The sequence below is a fragment of the Chroicocephalus ridibundus genome, chromosome 1 (genome assembly GCF_963924245.1).
Source record: "Chroicocephalus ridibundus chromosome 1, bChrRid1.1, whole genome shotgun sequence".
In the NCBI taxonomy this organism is placed as follows: Eukaryota; Metazoa; Chordata; class Aves; order Charadriiformes; family Laridae; genus Chroicocephalus; species Chroicocephalus ridibundus.
Genome location: NC_086284.1, coordinates 3,526,233 through 3,540,010, shown reverse-complemented (window position 1 = coordinate 3,540,010; position 13,778 = coordinate 3,526,233). Strand labels below are relative to the sequence as shown.

Here is a 13,778-nt window from a genome sequence, read left to right as displayed (position 1 = left end):
GAAGTTCCTTCTGCTAAACTCATGGGCAATATAAAACTGGCATGAACCGCCTTGGGGTTGAAGCAGATGACCTTTAAAGGTTCCTTCCACCCCAAGCCATTCTATGATTGGAAGGATCTGTCTGTGGAAGATAGCTCCATCCCCCAGCAACGTGGATTGCATTTAGCCTTAAAGTGTCTGAGTAACTTGATTTGTTTTGATTCCTCCCTTGGGCTCTGTTATTACCTTGTTTGCTGAAGGAAAGGACATAAACGGAGGAGGCAGATGAAACCTGACTTGAGCTTTTTGATTAAGTACTCTCTAAATCTATGTAGTAACTTTCCTGGTCTGCAGGTTAGTCTCCAGGCTATGTATAAGCATATGCCTAATGTGTTATATGCCTAACGAGGAAAGAAAGCAACCTTTCAAATTGCACACAGCAACTCCGTATTCTGTTAAAGTATGCTTCATAAAAGCAGGGTGACCCTGAAGCCTGAAATGAAATTATTAAAAAATTGCTTCATAGTATTTAAAATGGCTGCAGATGCTGTGATGCATACATGTAGATTAAAAAACTGCACAAACTTATTTTGTTGTTTCTTCCATTTGATGCTGCCTTCCTTTGTAACTTTTATTCGTGTAAGGATTTTTGTGTAACCTATGGAAAAAACATCACCATCTTTCCAGTGCACTTTTGGAGTGTGTGTGTAATAGATACATGTGAATGTAGTGTGCCATATGAACAGCCTGAAAAGGCATCTTTTGAGCCCCAAAATAGACAGAAACTTAATTCTGGCACAGATTCCTTATACTGCCCTGCTACCTTATCTCAATTTTAACCTCGGAAAACTGACCTTTGGAGGCAAGAAGTCAAGATCTGCTGTTACTGGGGACTTCTCCAGGGCTGTCTCTGCTTGAGAGTTTAAGAGTTTATCATAGCAAAGTATTTTTATTTTAAGAGTTATTTCAACTGATGCTCTGAGGGTAACAGGGCTGAGGATCTTCGCTCTCCAGCGCATTGTTGTCCTTCATAATTAAATAAGGAGAGTAACAGGTTGGAAGATGGAAATAACATGGTGAGACAGGGTTAAAAAAAAAAAACCCAATGCAATTCCCCCCCAAAAGAACCCAAAAATCTGTCTTTTATTCTGTTCAAACAGGTAAGTAGATTGTATGTATCTCATCTGCTCAATTTATTTTTTTTTCCTCTCCCCAGGCATTTACCAGAAAAAGTCAAAGATGATGTTCAGCTAAAGAATATGAGTGGGCAATGGTTTTATGAAGCAAAGTCAAAGAGGCACAGAGATAAGATACATGGAGCAGATATTATTAGAGCTTCCATGCGCCGGAAGCCTGCCACTCTTGGTAAGCATTTGGTTTATATTTTATTTTGGAAAGGCCGGCTCTTACTTAGCTAATATTAGACAGTATTGTCTGTGAAATACAAGAAGAAATACTGCTATCTCTGCAAGCAGAAAATGATGCAAAAGGGAGATTTCCATGTAGTTTAGAGTGTAAGCTTTCCAGTGCTGTGTATTAAAGAGAATTCTGTGGGATGACTAACAGGAGGGACTGGCTTGTGTTTATGTGTAGGAATAAAAGCCCTTTGCACTCCTGGACTGCATTCTCATGCCCGTTTTTGAGGCCCTGTGAGCTACCCTGGCATGTGCAAAGAATCAAGAGATTGAGGAAATTGCTCTTTAGTATGGATTTCCAAGATTTTGGGTGCTTAGTTTGAGACCTCTGAGGCTTAATTTATGTTTTTATTTTTAAGGACATGAAAGGTGCTTCAAATTGATTTGAAATGGTAGGCACCGTGAGCTAGAACTAGTGGTTGTAACTTCTGAAATATAGGTGCCGGGAGCTCTGGCAGCTAGAACTGGCATCCTGTGTCCGCATTACCTTCGAATGCACCCACCATTGCCCACATCATGGTGGGTGCCCTCAAATGATCTGTTAGAAATGTTTGTTAAAGCCAGCTGTGTTCATGTGCCAGGTAACAGTTGCAGACATTAATTTAGCAGTACAGGTAGGGTCGTAGTATATTGTGTGTACACTAAGTAACGTTGACAAGCTTGGTGCTCACTTGATAATAGATGTTATATGCTGAAACTCCTATTTAAAAAAAATAGAATGTGGGAAGATAATGCACTGTGTTTAACATCAGAAGTAAAAACGTTTTTTTGTTTGGAGAGAAACAAAACAGAAGAATAGAACATAAGAGCTGCTCTACTGGACCAGACCAAAAGCTGTCACCCTGCCTCTGGGAGAGCCTGGCAGCATGTTTAGGCTCTAAAGGCCTAAAGCATGTTTAGGCTCTAAAGGCCAGGACCAGCCTGCAGCCAATTGCACCTCAGACTTTTTTTGAAATAGAGGAGGTGTTTCTGGATTAGTTTTTCCCCCATTAATTTGTTTAAGGAGTTCTTTAAAGCCATGCCTCTTTAATATTCACCATGTCCTCTCTCTCAGCATTTTAAATTGAAGGTTTTCCACAGAAGAAGTGACCATTTCCTTTTCTGATTTTGAACTGATCACCATTAACGTTATCGTCGAGAGAGAAAGTAAACAGTTGATGTATATTCACAAAAACATATATAATATAGCATACAGGATTTTATAGATTTCTGTTATAAATGTCTCAGCATCTGACTTTCTAATCTGAGGAGTCCTGATCTATTTTGTCATTCTTTGTACAGAAAGTGAATTTTTTCGTAGAGAAATTGACCCCTATCCCCTCTTAACCTCCTCTAGTTCTACTAAACCCTTTTGACTTAAAAGGGCAAGACTCTTATTATTCTCACTGGATTGTACTGGTATTTGTAACTTTTTTTTTAAATTCTGTTAAGGGATTTTGCTGTGTGCTAGTGAAGCAAGTATGGTATTTCTCTCAATACTGTGTATGGATTACAGCTGGCTACTTTCTATAGGTTTTGTAACTACAACTTTACCTTGTTTTCCTGTGTCTAATCCTGCAATGTTGCATCTTCTCAATTCCTATGTTCCCAGAGATGAGTTTGGGTTGGTTGAGTTGGGGGTTACTGCACGTGATGGGTTTGGGGTTTTCAAGTTAACAAGAAAAGGCCTGAAACAGAACAGAATGCAGAAATTCATAGGTGGTTAGTGGGGAGCATTTGTGGTTTTGGCTGGTTTTAGACTTGAAGGTTATGAAAATCAGCTGTAAAATTCTACCTAAATTTTTCAGTAACTTATAGCTTAAAGGAAAGTACTTAGAGACGTGTTATCTTAAAGGGAGGTTAACAACTCCCAATCTTATTACTTGAACAAAGGGGCATACTGACACATTCGGAACTACGTGCAATTGCTTGGGTTCAGTGGCTCATGAGATGTTAAGGTATTTTTGCTTGCAGTTATGGATAGCAAAAATGAGAATAAAAATCTTGCTTATTTTTGCATGCTAAGAAATTCTTCGTTTCTAACCTGTTGGAGAAGTGCATAAAAGCAGTAGAGGAAATAATGTAAAATAATGTTTTGACTCTGAAAGGGATTATCACAATAGGATTCTGTCCCACCCCAGAAAGAAATGCAAATGTATTTGCATTTGCTAAATTAGGTGGGGCTTTTTGTTTGTTTGGGGTTTTTTTATACTTACCTTCTTAACTTCATGTGGCAATTCTATGCATGAGGGATTAGCCACCTGCTTAAGTGAGAGCTATGACCAACTTCCAGTTTACTGCTGTAGGAAGGGAATAATTGACTTGAGTAACTGAACTTCAACATATTTTCTGTTTCCTATGGTTTAATTATTTTTGTTTCCTCAGGACACCAAGGTTGAATTTTCAATGTTTATCTAGCTGCAAGAACTACAGGATCAGCCTTTACCAGGGTTGTAGAAAACTTCTCCATTTAGGATCACTTTAAGGTCTAAAGCAGATGTACCTGGAGTAAGAGTGAAGTATTCTGAGCAGTATGTGACATTCTAGCAGCATTAAAAAAAAATATTCTTCAGAAGTCACCAGATCAGCTTCTATACACAATTCAAGTATAATGGACTTTTGAAATAGCTGTAGGACTGAATTGCTGCTTAAGAAATCCTGTATGAACACATGGGAGACAACAATATTCTTGTTTCATGTTTTAGCTGAAGTGAGTCAGAACAAACCAAACAAAGCAAAGAACAGCTGGGTGAGCAACGTTAATAAAGAAGTCTTTGTGTCACCAGAACTGCATGGCATTGTGGAACATCAAGAAGAAGAAGAACTGAAATCTAGTTCAAGGTAAGCTGTCTGTTTAATCACACTTACTGTGTATATATCGGGACTGGTGAAACTTGTGAGCTCTAAGTTCCATCCAAAATATTGTACTTGCCTCTTATTTCAAAGGTCATCTAATTTTTCCTCAGAATTGCCCAAGGAATCTGTGCATGTGAAAGGCTGATAAATCATAGTCATGCATTGTTAATTGTTCTACATTCAAATGCAGAACAACTTTCAAGGAAAGTTTGGTTTTTTGGTTTTTTTCCTTTTCAAGGAAAGTTTTTCCTTTTCAAGGAAAAAGTTGTCAATGGTGTATAGAGTGGTCCCACACACGTTCTCATGTCACAATTTCATGAGACCAGGATTTTCGTCAGACATGGAATGGCTGGCCATGATCAGTCCTCTGCAGTTAGTAATAGAGGGGGGCAATAACCTCTGCATCTCTTCAGTCACTTAATGAGACCATTCAGCTTGAATTTTAAACTTGGATCTTGTGAAGAATCAGAGAAATTGCTCTTTAGAATTTTCCAGATTTTTGGGATGCATGGTTTAAGACCTCTGAGACTTTTTAAGGAGACCAAATGTATTTCAGGCGGAAAGAACCAGAATCTTTGGATACTTGGGGAAAATAAGTCAGATTCTACCAAGAAAAATAAATGTTGTTCTAGAAGGAAGAGGCTTCCATTCAGAGTAAGCCTGTGTGAAAAGCTTTCCCAAAGTCTGCATTTGAAAAGGAAAGTGCTGATCTCTTAGCCAGGGTGACAGCAGGTGGAGACGAAGTGTCTTTAAATGGCCAGATTCCTCAACACCACTGAGGAAAGAAGAACCAGGGTGTAACACAGGTAGCTATTGTTCATGCTTTCAGGGAACAGAGTGAGGTAAGAACCAGAGTTACTTCTTATGATGACTCTTTTACTTCTGGTTGTGCCATTGATAAGCTCTGTAACCTTTCACTTTCTTGTCTGTCTTCTAAGTCCTTCTCTGTACGTCATCTGTTTTCTTTGCAGCAAGGCTTCTCTCCTACTATGCATTTGTACACTGTCTAGTAGCAGTCGAATCTTTCACTTTCGTGGTCTGCAAACTGAGCACGCACGTTCACGATGAATGGCGCCAAAGGTTGGTGTAAGTCTTAACAACTCTGGCTTGCATTTCTGGTCTTTCTTACCCTTTACGTACCATTATCAGTGAGCTCAGAGGTGTATTTGTGTTACCGGCATCTGAAATCATGCTGCAAAAAGGTCAAATAAACCAATTTGTTATAGACTTTCCAAAAAATTAAGTTGTACAATAAGGGTGATAAATGTTGCTTATCACAAAGAGCTTAGCCCCCTGCCAAGCTGGCTGATAATGCCGACAGAGTCAGTTGTTACTGAATGTAGGGTTGTTTTTTTATAGGTGGCTTTTACCTTCAGGGTATTGTTAAGGAATTATTTCTTTATGGACAGCACAAGACATGCTGCTGTTCAATATATCTTTTAGAGTATTTTGCATGTCGTCTTGCACATTAGGAAAAGATGATACTTTAAAAGAAGTACAGCCTTATAATGTTATTCTTACCGTTACAACTCCACAGATTTTGTGTGATTAATAAAAAGTAATACATTTCATAAACTGCCAGGGCAACATCTTCAAAAATATATAACATAATGAGGTTTAAGAACATGTTGGCAATTGTTTGGAATATAAAAAAAACTGATTGTGGTCTTTAACTTGAGGTGATTTGATGACTTATTTCAGGTCACAGGCGTGCAAAGCTTGATAATTATTGTCCAGGACCTTTCCTGCCCTTTGCCCCAAATTGTGCCAGGAATTAGTCAGCCTGCATGCCTTGTTCACCTGTGCTCATACTCTCACCAGTAGCTCAAGATCTTCCCTCTACAGCAAGCTCATGCAGTCCAGGATTTATGAGGCGGTTGGAAGTGGACCTTAGGAAGTGATCTAGAATATGTGGCTGGGCGCTTAATTGCTTGGGAAGAAATTCTTTGCTGTGAGGGTGGTGAGGCACTGGAACAGGTTGCCCAGAGAAGCTGTGGATGCCCCATCCCTGGAGGGATGGGGCCAGGTTGGATGAGGCTTTGAGCAGCCTGGTCTGGTGGGAGGTGTCCCTGCCATGGTAGCGGGGATGGAACTAGATGATCTTTAAGGTCCCTTCCAACCCAGACCATTCTGTGATTTACTTTTGCGTAAATACTTGATTAGATGTCTCAGATTATTTTCTTCTAAAATGACGAAAGCTGAAGCAATCAAACATGGTAGGAGTACATGTAATTCACTGTTTATGATTTTAGTATGGGTGTATTTCACTGTGACTGAGAGGCTACACAGCATTGCATGTGGGCAATCGCAGGAGGCACCACATGATTTTAAAATACTCCTCCTTTCTGTTCTCTTGATAGTGGATGCTGAAAGAAACTGCTCTGACATGGCTGTGTGCCTGTCTCTAATGGCAGCAGCTGATCAGGAACTGAGGGGAAACAGTGCTGGGGAGGCGATAACCCTACCAGTTGGTGTGGGAAAGGAAAGCCCAGACACTACAAACATCTGATTTGGTTGTTATGATAGCAGAGCTGCAAGGAGTTAATTTCTCTTGAGTGTTTCTCTTGCAACGTAATAGCCTGAAAATGGGTAGAGGTAAGAGGAAGAAACAGAGTATCGTTCTGGAGTTTGGGATTCCATAAAGGGAATTAACAGCTTCTAGTGTCCAAATGCTACATGCGGTTCAAGCACCTGAACTTTTAAAACATTTTAAAGTGCCACTTTAAGGGTAGGTTTGTGGGAGCTTTGGGGTTTAGGATTTGGGTGGGGGTTTTTTTCCCCTTCTTTCCTCTAGGAATGGGCGGCAGGCCAGAACTGGCTTGTAGGCTTTGTATAAACTGAACAACTGCTAACCTGAGGACTGGGACCAGAAGATACGTGATAACAAATTACCTAGACCTTTTTTGTTCTGGATTCTGTTCTTAAACCAAAACAATTCCTACCGAATGGGAAGAAAGTTCAGTTCTGGTAGATCTGTGTTTGTAAACTGCTGAGGGTCAAATCCAGCCCTGGGACCAGTTCAACTGCTGTTGAGTCACGGTGCTGCTGTATTAGTTGAAACAGAAATCAGCCCACAGCTATATTCTTAAAATTAGCATAGTGATCTTCATCCCCATGCCCCAAATATCTAAATTCAGTAATGAAGCTATGAAGGATTTTTTTCTTGGGTCTTATATCGCCATGGTACTCTTCTTGCGTACCATAGCCAGGCCAGGTGTGCGATGTGTCTTCGAAGGTGTAACCTTGCATAGAACGAGTTTTCATAGGGTGACTGTCGATATTATCTCTGTTCAGTGATACCATCTGTCTATATGTTGAAGCTCAAAAAAGGACAATGTCAAAGGGGAGGTTTATGTTTCCAATTGAGATTTGTAGGTTGTTTTCTTCCTGAGGCTAGAAAATATTCACGTTGAACAGCATGGATCCTAGAGTTCTGAAAGGTGAAAACTTGCACAAAAGCACTAATTCTTAAAATCTGTGTAACTTTTCTGCAATAGTAGGGGTGCTGGGATACCTAGATAAGGATATTTTTAGGGAGCACTGTTAAATCACACTAGCTTTACACACAGCAGATTGTCTACCCTTCAGGACGAGGCCAGGGAAGTTCATTTCTTCGAACAGGAGGCCATTTCTGGGTCGAATGTATTGACAAGACCTGCAAATCTATTACCCCTTTCTCCAGCTTTGCTCCTGCCTTCACCTTGTTGCCTCTAAGCTCCTGTCCAGTCCTGTCCGGTCTGTGTGGCATTTGGGCCTTCATTGTGGTTCTCAGCACTTTGTTTTGCTGAATTGCAGTGCAGGAATTTTCTTAATCTGGGTATATTTATCAGTTTGGCTTCAAACACTCTCTTAGATTAGCCTTGTGAATGCGATATATCTGGGAACTGTTTGTTCAGTTTTCCCGTCTGTATGGGTTGTGGCTAAACTCATATTTTCAGATCCTTTGTTGCAAAACTTAGTTATAGGATCCTGGGGGTGGTGTGTTGTTTATTTTTTTTCCCCCTCTACTTTGTTTCCTTTAGAGCAGAGTTTTCAGTATGTAATGCCAATTTATCTTTAATTATTCTATGGTAAGTCTGAAGTAGCGTTGCATTAAAATATTGTGGGATTGTGTGTGTGTGTGTTCAATGACACCTAGAAAAGTTACGTACCCACCTGTAAAAACTGCAGACTGAAGAATGTCTTCTCGGTTTCTTGCAGCCCAGGGTACGTAACTGTATTTTCCTTGCTTAAAATGAGGGAAGGGTTGCAGTGTTCATGACCTAAACCTTAAAAAAAAAAAAAAAAAAAAAAAAGGGGGGGGGGGGCAAAAAAACCCAACCATGTTTGTCCTGTTGAGCAGTAGATGGTGTAGATGGGACACAAAGCGCAGGAGCACACAGGTGCTCATAAAAACAGAAACACAAACTCAAGTGCTTATAAAAGCAAGAATATAAACTCCAGCAGAACGAAGATTCTTTAAATATATGTATTTTCAGATTTTTTTTAAAAAAAGTATTAGAACTAAGGTTAAAAACTGTAATGTGTAATGATATTTTTTTAAAAGAAACTTTTAAAGTTGCAATATTGAGCTCTTGGAGAACTAGAAAAAAAAATTTTTTTTTTTTACTATCAAAGGCTAAAAAGAATAATAATAACGTTATACCTGGTGTGTGCATATAAGAGGCTGCTGCAGTTAATGCTGAAATGTAAGAGCAGTTTATTTTTTCACCCATGAGATAGTTTCCTTTACAAGATCAGCACGTACCTGAAGCTTTGATCACTATGCATGGTGGTATATTTCTTAAAGGTAGGGTTGAACCAAAAGGGCAAGGAAGAGATATAGAAGCTTATAGCTCAGGTTACAACTGGTATTTTTTTCCTAGCCTTATGTTCAGGCTGCTCGTTATTGTCTTATCTTACCTTCTCTGTAATGATGTTTTTCCCTTTATAAAATGGGAATGATGTAATTTCTCAGACACAAGTAGCAGTCCAGACGACAGTAGCCTTTCAAGGGTGGCTGCCAGCCGTTGTTTGTTTGTGGGGGGTTTTTTTGTGGTTTTTTTTTTCTTTCCTTTCCTAACCTTTGAGGTTAACTGTCGTGCACCCCGGAGGAGATGGGGTAGTTGTTCTCCCCTCCGCAGGGCAGGCTGTTGCCAGTTCCCTGATTGGAGAGATCTTTGTCCACGTGAGGAGGCAGCTCCTGTTTGAACCTGGAACTTGGTGAGAGCTGGGAGCTGTTTTCTTGTCCTGAGACACCACACCTGCCCTCAAAAGCATTGTCTCGTAACTCTGCTACTTATCAATCAATATCTGAAAGCCTTCTCACCCGTACTAAAGATCATTGACCAAAGAAATGTTCAGTGTGGGAATCTCCTTGTACATCTATATTGGAAAAAAAACCCCAAAGATGTAGAAGTTGCTTTCCTTCCTAGCTTGATGTCATATTTCCTATCTGGAGAATATTCATTATTCCTGCCTTGTACCGTTTCCCCCATCCCCATCATAAGCACATAAGCTGGTTAATGCTGAAATTTCTATACAGAGTTAAGATACTGAATGTGGTTGTTATACGAAGACCATATTTAAATCCACCTCTAACTTCCATCTTCCAAAAAGAAGTGCTTTTTCATATCTGAGATGTTTAGATAATCTCAAATTATAGAAATATGGTTGTTTTGGAAAAAAATAACCCTTGCATCATTCTGCAAATAGATGAAATATTTTTTGATATAATATAGGAGCTGTGTCTTCTAGCTGTTTTAATTTCTCCTTATTTGGGTTATACTGAGTCAGGATCACAAGTACTAACTTATTCTATCCAACCATGGATTTTATAGCTCTTAGTTCAAAGAATAGCTTACAAGATGTACCTCTGAGGGCATGTGGTGTTGTCTGTGGCATGTCACATCTTTGCTAGAGTGATGATGGGGTTCTTCGGATTCTTTTCTGACTTGGACACTTTGCAAAACTATTTTTGTCGGATTTTGTCCCTTCCCTCCACTTTGATTTCAGTCCTAGAAGTATAAATGTAGGACAAGGATGGGGGTGGCAACACTGATACTGTTTGGAGACTGTCTACATTTCCATAAAGCTTGCTCAAAAATCCGAAAGATATAAAAATTATGGTTTCTCTCATGCCAAGAAGAAGTTGTATTGAATTCTTTAGCAAGCAAAGAAATTTTTGCAAGGAAACAAAGTAGCAAGAATATCCTCTTGCCATGAAAAGAAGGTTTGCTTCTAAATCTGATGAGAAACAAGGTAAACAGAAAACTTCAGATGCCAAGGGGTTATATTTGAGTAAATATAAATGAATATTTTATTTTTTTTGCTTTTTTGAAAAAGGCTTAAAATAATGTCCTGTTTGCTGAAGTTGTTATATGCTTTTTCTTTGCAGTTCTAAAACAATACCCGCTGTGTTAGACAAACCAGAGGAAAGATCTCTGAAGGCAGCAGTCTCACCAGTAAAGGTATGACTGGTACGGAATATAGCAGAAGTTATCTTTTACATTTTGTGTGTTTCTTTGCTTCTGTGGTAAAGATAATTAAAGATTTGAGGAAGAAACATAATAAGTTGGAAAAAAATGGACTATTTTTTGTTTTGGAGGGAGATAATGAGACCCAATGGAAGTTCAGTGCTAAAGTGTTGTTACGGGTATAATCAGTGGCTGTCTGTGCTTGACGTTATTTCCAGCCTCTTCAGCCATTGAAAGGGATTGTCCTGCTCTGTTCCAATATCTCTCAAGTCACAGAGTTAGAGATAAAATTATTTAACTTGCAACAACTTGGAATTTTCAAGTGTCTTTGAGTCACGGCTTCTCTCTGCTTCAAAAAGAACAAGATGAGGCTATCGCTGTCACTTTTGGTAGTTTCCTGGTTCATGTTGTTTAGTTTTTTTTGTCATGTGTCCAATTTAAGAGGCATGCTTTCAGGCTCTGCTGACAGGGTAGTGAGACAGAGGAAATCACTGTACTTCCATTTATTTTGTCAAGACTCTATGTATATTGACTGGTATACATATATATAGATATAACAATTTGATTACAATTATAATGCTCATTCCTTTTTTTAGCCGAGGAGAAATCCATTTAATTCCACGGCACCAGGTGATAACTTGAACAGTGAGGAATCAGAAAACAGACCAGCCACTCTACCTCAGCTATCAAAGAAGGGTAAATACGCTTATTTGGTATACGGCTGTGAATTTCTTGGTGGTTTATATGGAAATTTTTTTTTATTTTCATTGCTTCTTTTTGTGAGGTATCAAATCCTGTTTTACTTAGAGTTATCAACTAGTTAATTTGAAACCCCATGTAAAACATGTAAATATACTCAGGAAATGGCTGTTTATGTGAGTAAATGGGGTTTGCTTCCTTTCTTTTACTCACAGTTCTAGTCAGTATTAAGCACTCCATCTGAGAGGGCTGTTTGTCCTGAAGTGCTAAGAGAACAGAGAAATTTCCCTGAATTTGGCATAGCTGTCTTCACGACCTTCCAGTCACTGCTGCTATTGGCTCGACAGAAGGAGCCTAACTCTCTTTGATCTTTACTTTTTCCTTTGTTTTCTCAGTCCTGTTTATTTTTGAATCCTCCCTTTCCTGCAGTAGTCTCTGCAAGCAAGTAGATGAATGATGATGTATCACAATACAGGCATTTGAAGTTGTAACTTAAAGGCTCATACGTGGAAATTACTCTCCTGTCTCTGTTACGAAGCTTGCTAACAGGAAAAAGGAAGATTTGCACGTTAGGAATAAAAAACCCCTTCATCTCCCTACCGGGAGATCACTTCTGCATTTTACCTTGTTCCATATGAATGTGGAAATAGCCTGGGTCCATTTTTGTAAGTTGCTGTTTATGTTCTGAACCTGAGGAGGTATATGTGTATTCAAAAGCTGCCCTTCCCTGCAAACTTTGTCCCTTGCAGGAATAATGCTGATCAAAAAATTGGTGTGCTCTCTATCTTTGGAGTCATCAAATAGTTAATGTTTCTAGAATAAGAAATAACTGGAGGATTTTCATCGCTAAAACTTCCTATTACGTACAAAGGAAATCAATACCTATGTTGAATTTTTGATAGATCAGTATAATCACTGCATTCTAGATCTGCACTGTCATACTCTGTTTATGCAGGTGAATGTCATCTAAACTCATGATTGCTTCTCTATGCATGTCTTACAGAAATTTTGTCACTCTCAGAAGAGAGCCAACCTAAACCAAACTTACAAAATGATGAAACAGAGGAACATAAGAAGCCTTCTGTAGAAGCTACTGATGAATCACAGAAAGGACTTGCTAAGCGTCCTGTCCCAAAAGCTAGAAAATTAATTCACAAAGCAACAGATCCTGTGTCAGAAAGGGAACACTTTGTTCCAAAACCAGCCAAACGGACTGAGAGGATTAATGGCGTTGGTACGCCGCCCAGGGGCATTCTGAAGCGCAGTTCAAGTTCAAGTTCCACTGACTCAGAAGTTCGTGTTAGTCAGATGTTAGATGTTCAGAAAAAGAATGCTCTTCCTACTGCAACTATTTTTGAAGGAGAAGCTGAGAAGAACTCTCTTACAGAAGAAGTGGAAGACTCCACACAAATTTCACTGGAAAAACTAAAACAAGTGAGGTTCTCATCTAGCACAGGTGACGGAGACCCTCTGCAAAGCCCACAGCTACACCATGGTAGAGTAAAAGGCGAGTTTGATTTGTTAGAGTCTGACAAAATAGAGAGTAGTGAAAATGATGCTATTAGATCAAATACATTTGGGAATAAACAGATTTCTGCTGTAAAGCTTTCAGGAACCGATTCATCAGCTTTGCAAGTAAAAACAATAGGTGGCTTACAAGATGATACGTCGGCATCTGGCCCTTGTGCCACTAATAGGTCAGACGTCCTGGTTAATGAAGCCCTGCAGACAAAGACAGTTACTCCGAAGAAACTTGAAACTGCACAGCAGACCTCCAGCAATAGCCTGCCACATAGCAAAAATGACCCGAGTGTTGATGAGACACATGAAAATAAAGCCAACCAGTTCCTGAGTAATAAATCGAAGTCACACAAAAACGTTACTGGTAAGAGATTAATGAGAGTGAAGAACAGAATGCAATAGCATATAGCACATATTCATTAATGTTTAAATCGCTCATACCTAAGGATTAACAACTAGGAAACAGAAATAGTAGGAATGTGCTACATACGGCAGAATTAACTTGTAAATCACTTTTTTGTATTTTAATGCTCTAATGTAGTCAATATTTTTAGATGATCTGTTGGTATTCTTAAAAATTAACAATCAGATCAGAGCCTGGATAGGCACCTTTATTGTGGATGGTGGAGGTGAAGTGGCGGCATTAGGATAAAATTCCTGTCACGAGGCCTGGTAGATCTGTCTGCATGGAAACTGAAGAATTTTTGGTGTACTGCTATTGACTGTCCTTGATAGTAATCCAGTTGTGACTTGAGTGTTTGCTCATGGGACTAAACACAAATATGCTGGGTTGTCTGTCCGGCCCCCCCCTCCCCTGGCCTGGCCCCCTCTTCAATGCAGCCGTTTCCTTTAGAATGGGGATAACCAACGTTAC

The 13,778-nt window shown here is 39.4% G+C and overlaps 1 protein-coding gene across 4 annotated transcripts in view; it reads left to right on the top strand.

The window, feature by feature from the left end:
- Window positions 1-13,778, top strand: part of SYTL2 (synaptotagmin like 2) — a 63,026-nt gene that overhangs the window by 27,380 nt on the left and 21,868 nt on the right. For all 4 annotated transcript variants that reach the window (XM_063325796.1, XM_063325779.1, XM_063325787.1 and 1 more), the window contains 5 exons: window positions 1,196-1,344; window positions 4,079-4,214; window positions 10,606-10,678; window positions 11,281-11,380; window positions 12,387-13,268. In XM_063325796.1, the coding sequence (XP_063181866.1) occupies window positions 1,196-1,344; window positions 4,079-4,214; window positions 10,606-10,678; window positions 11,281-11,380; window positions 12,387-13,268 (1,340 nt within the window). The remainder of the gene's footprint in view (window positions 1-1,195; window positions 1,345-4,078; window positions 4,215-10,605; window positions 10,679-11,280; window positions 11,381-12,386; window positions 13,269-13,778) is intronic.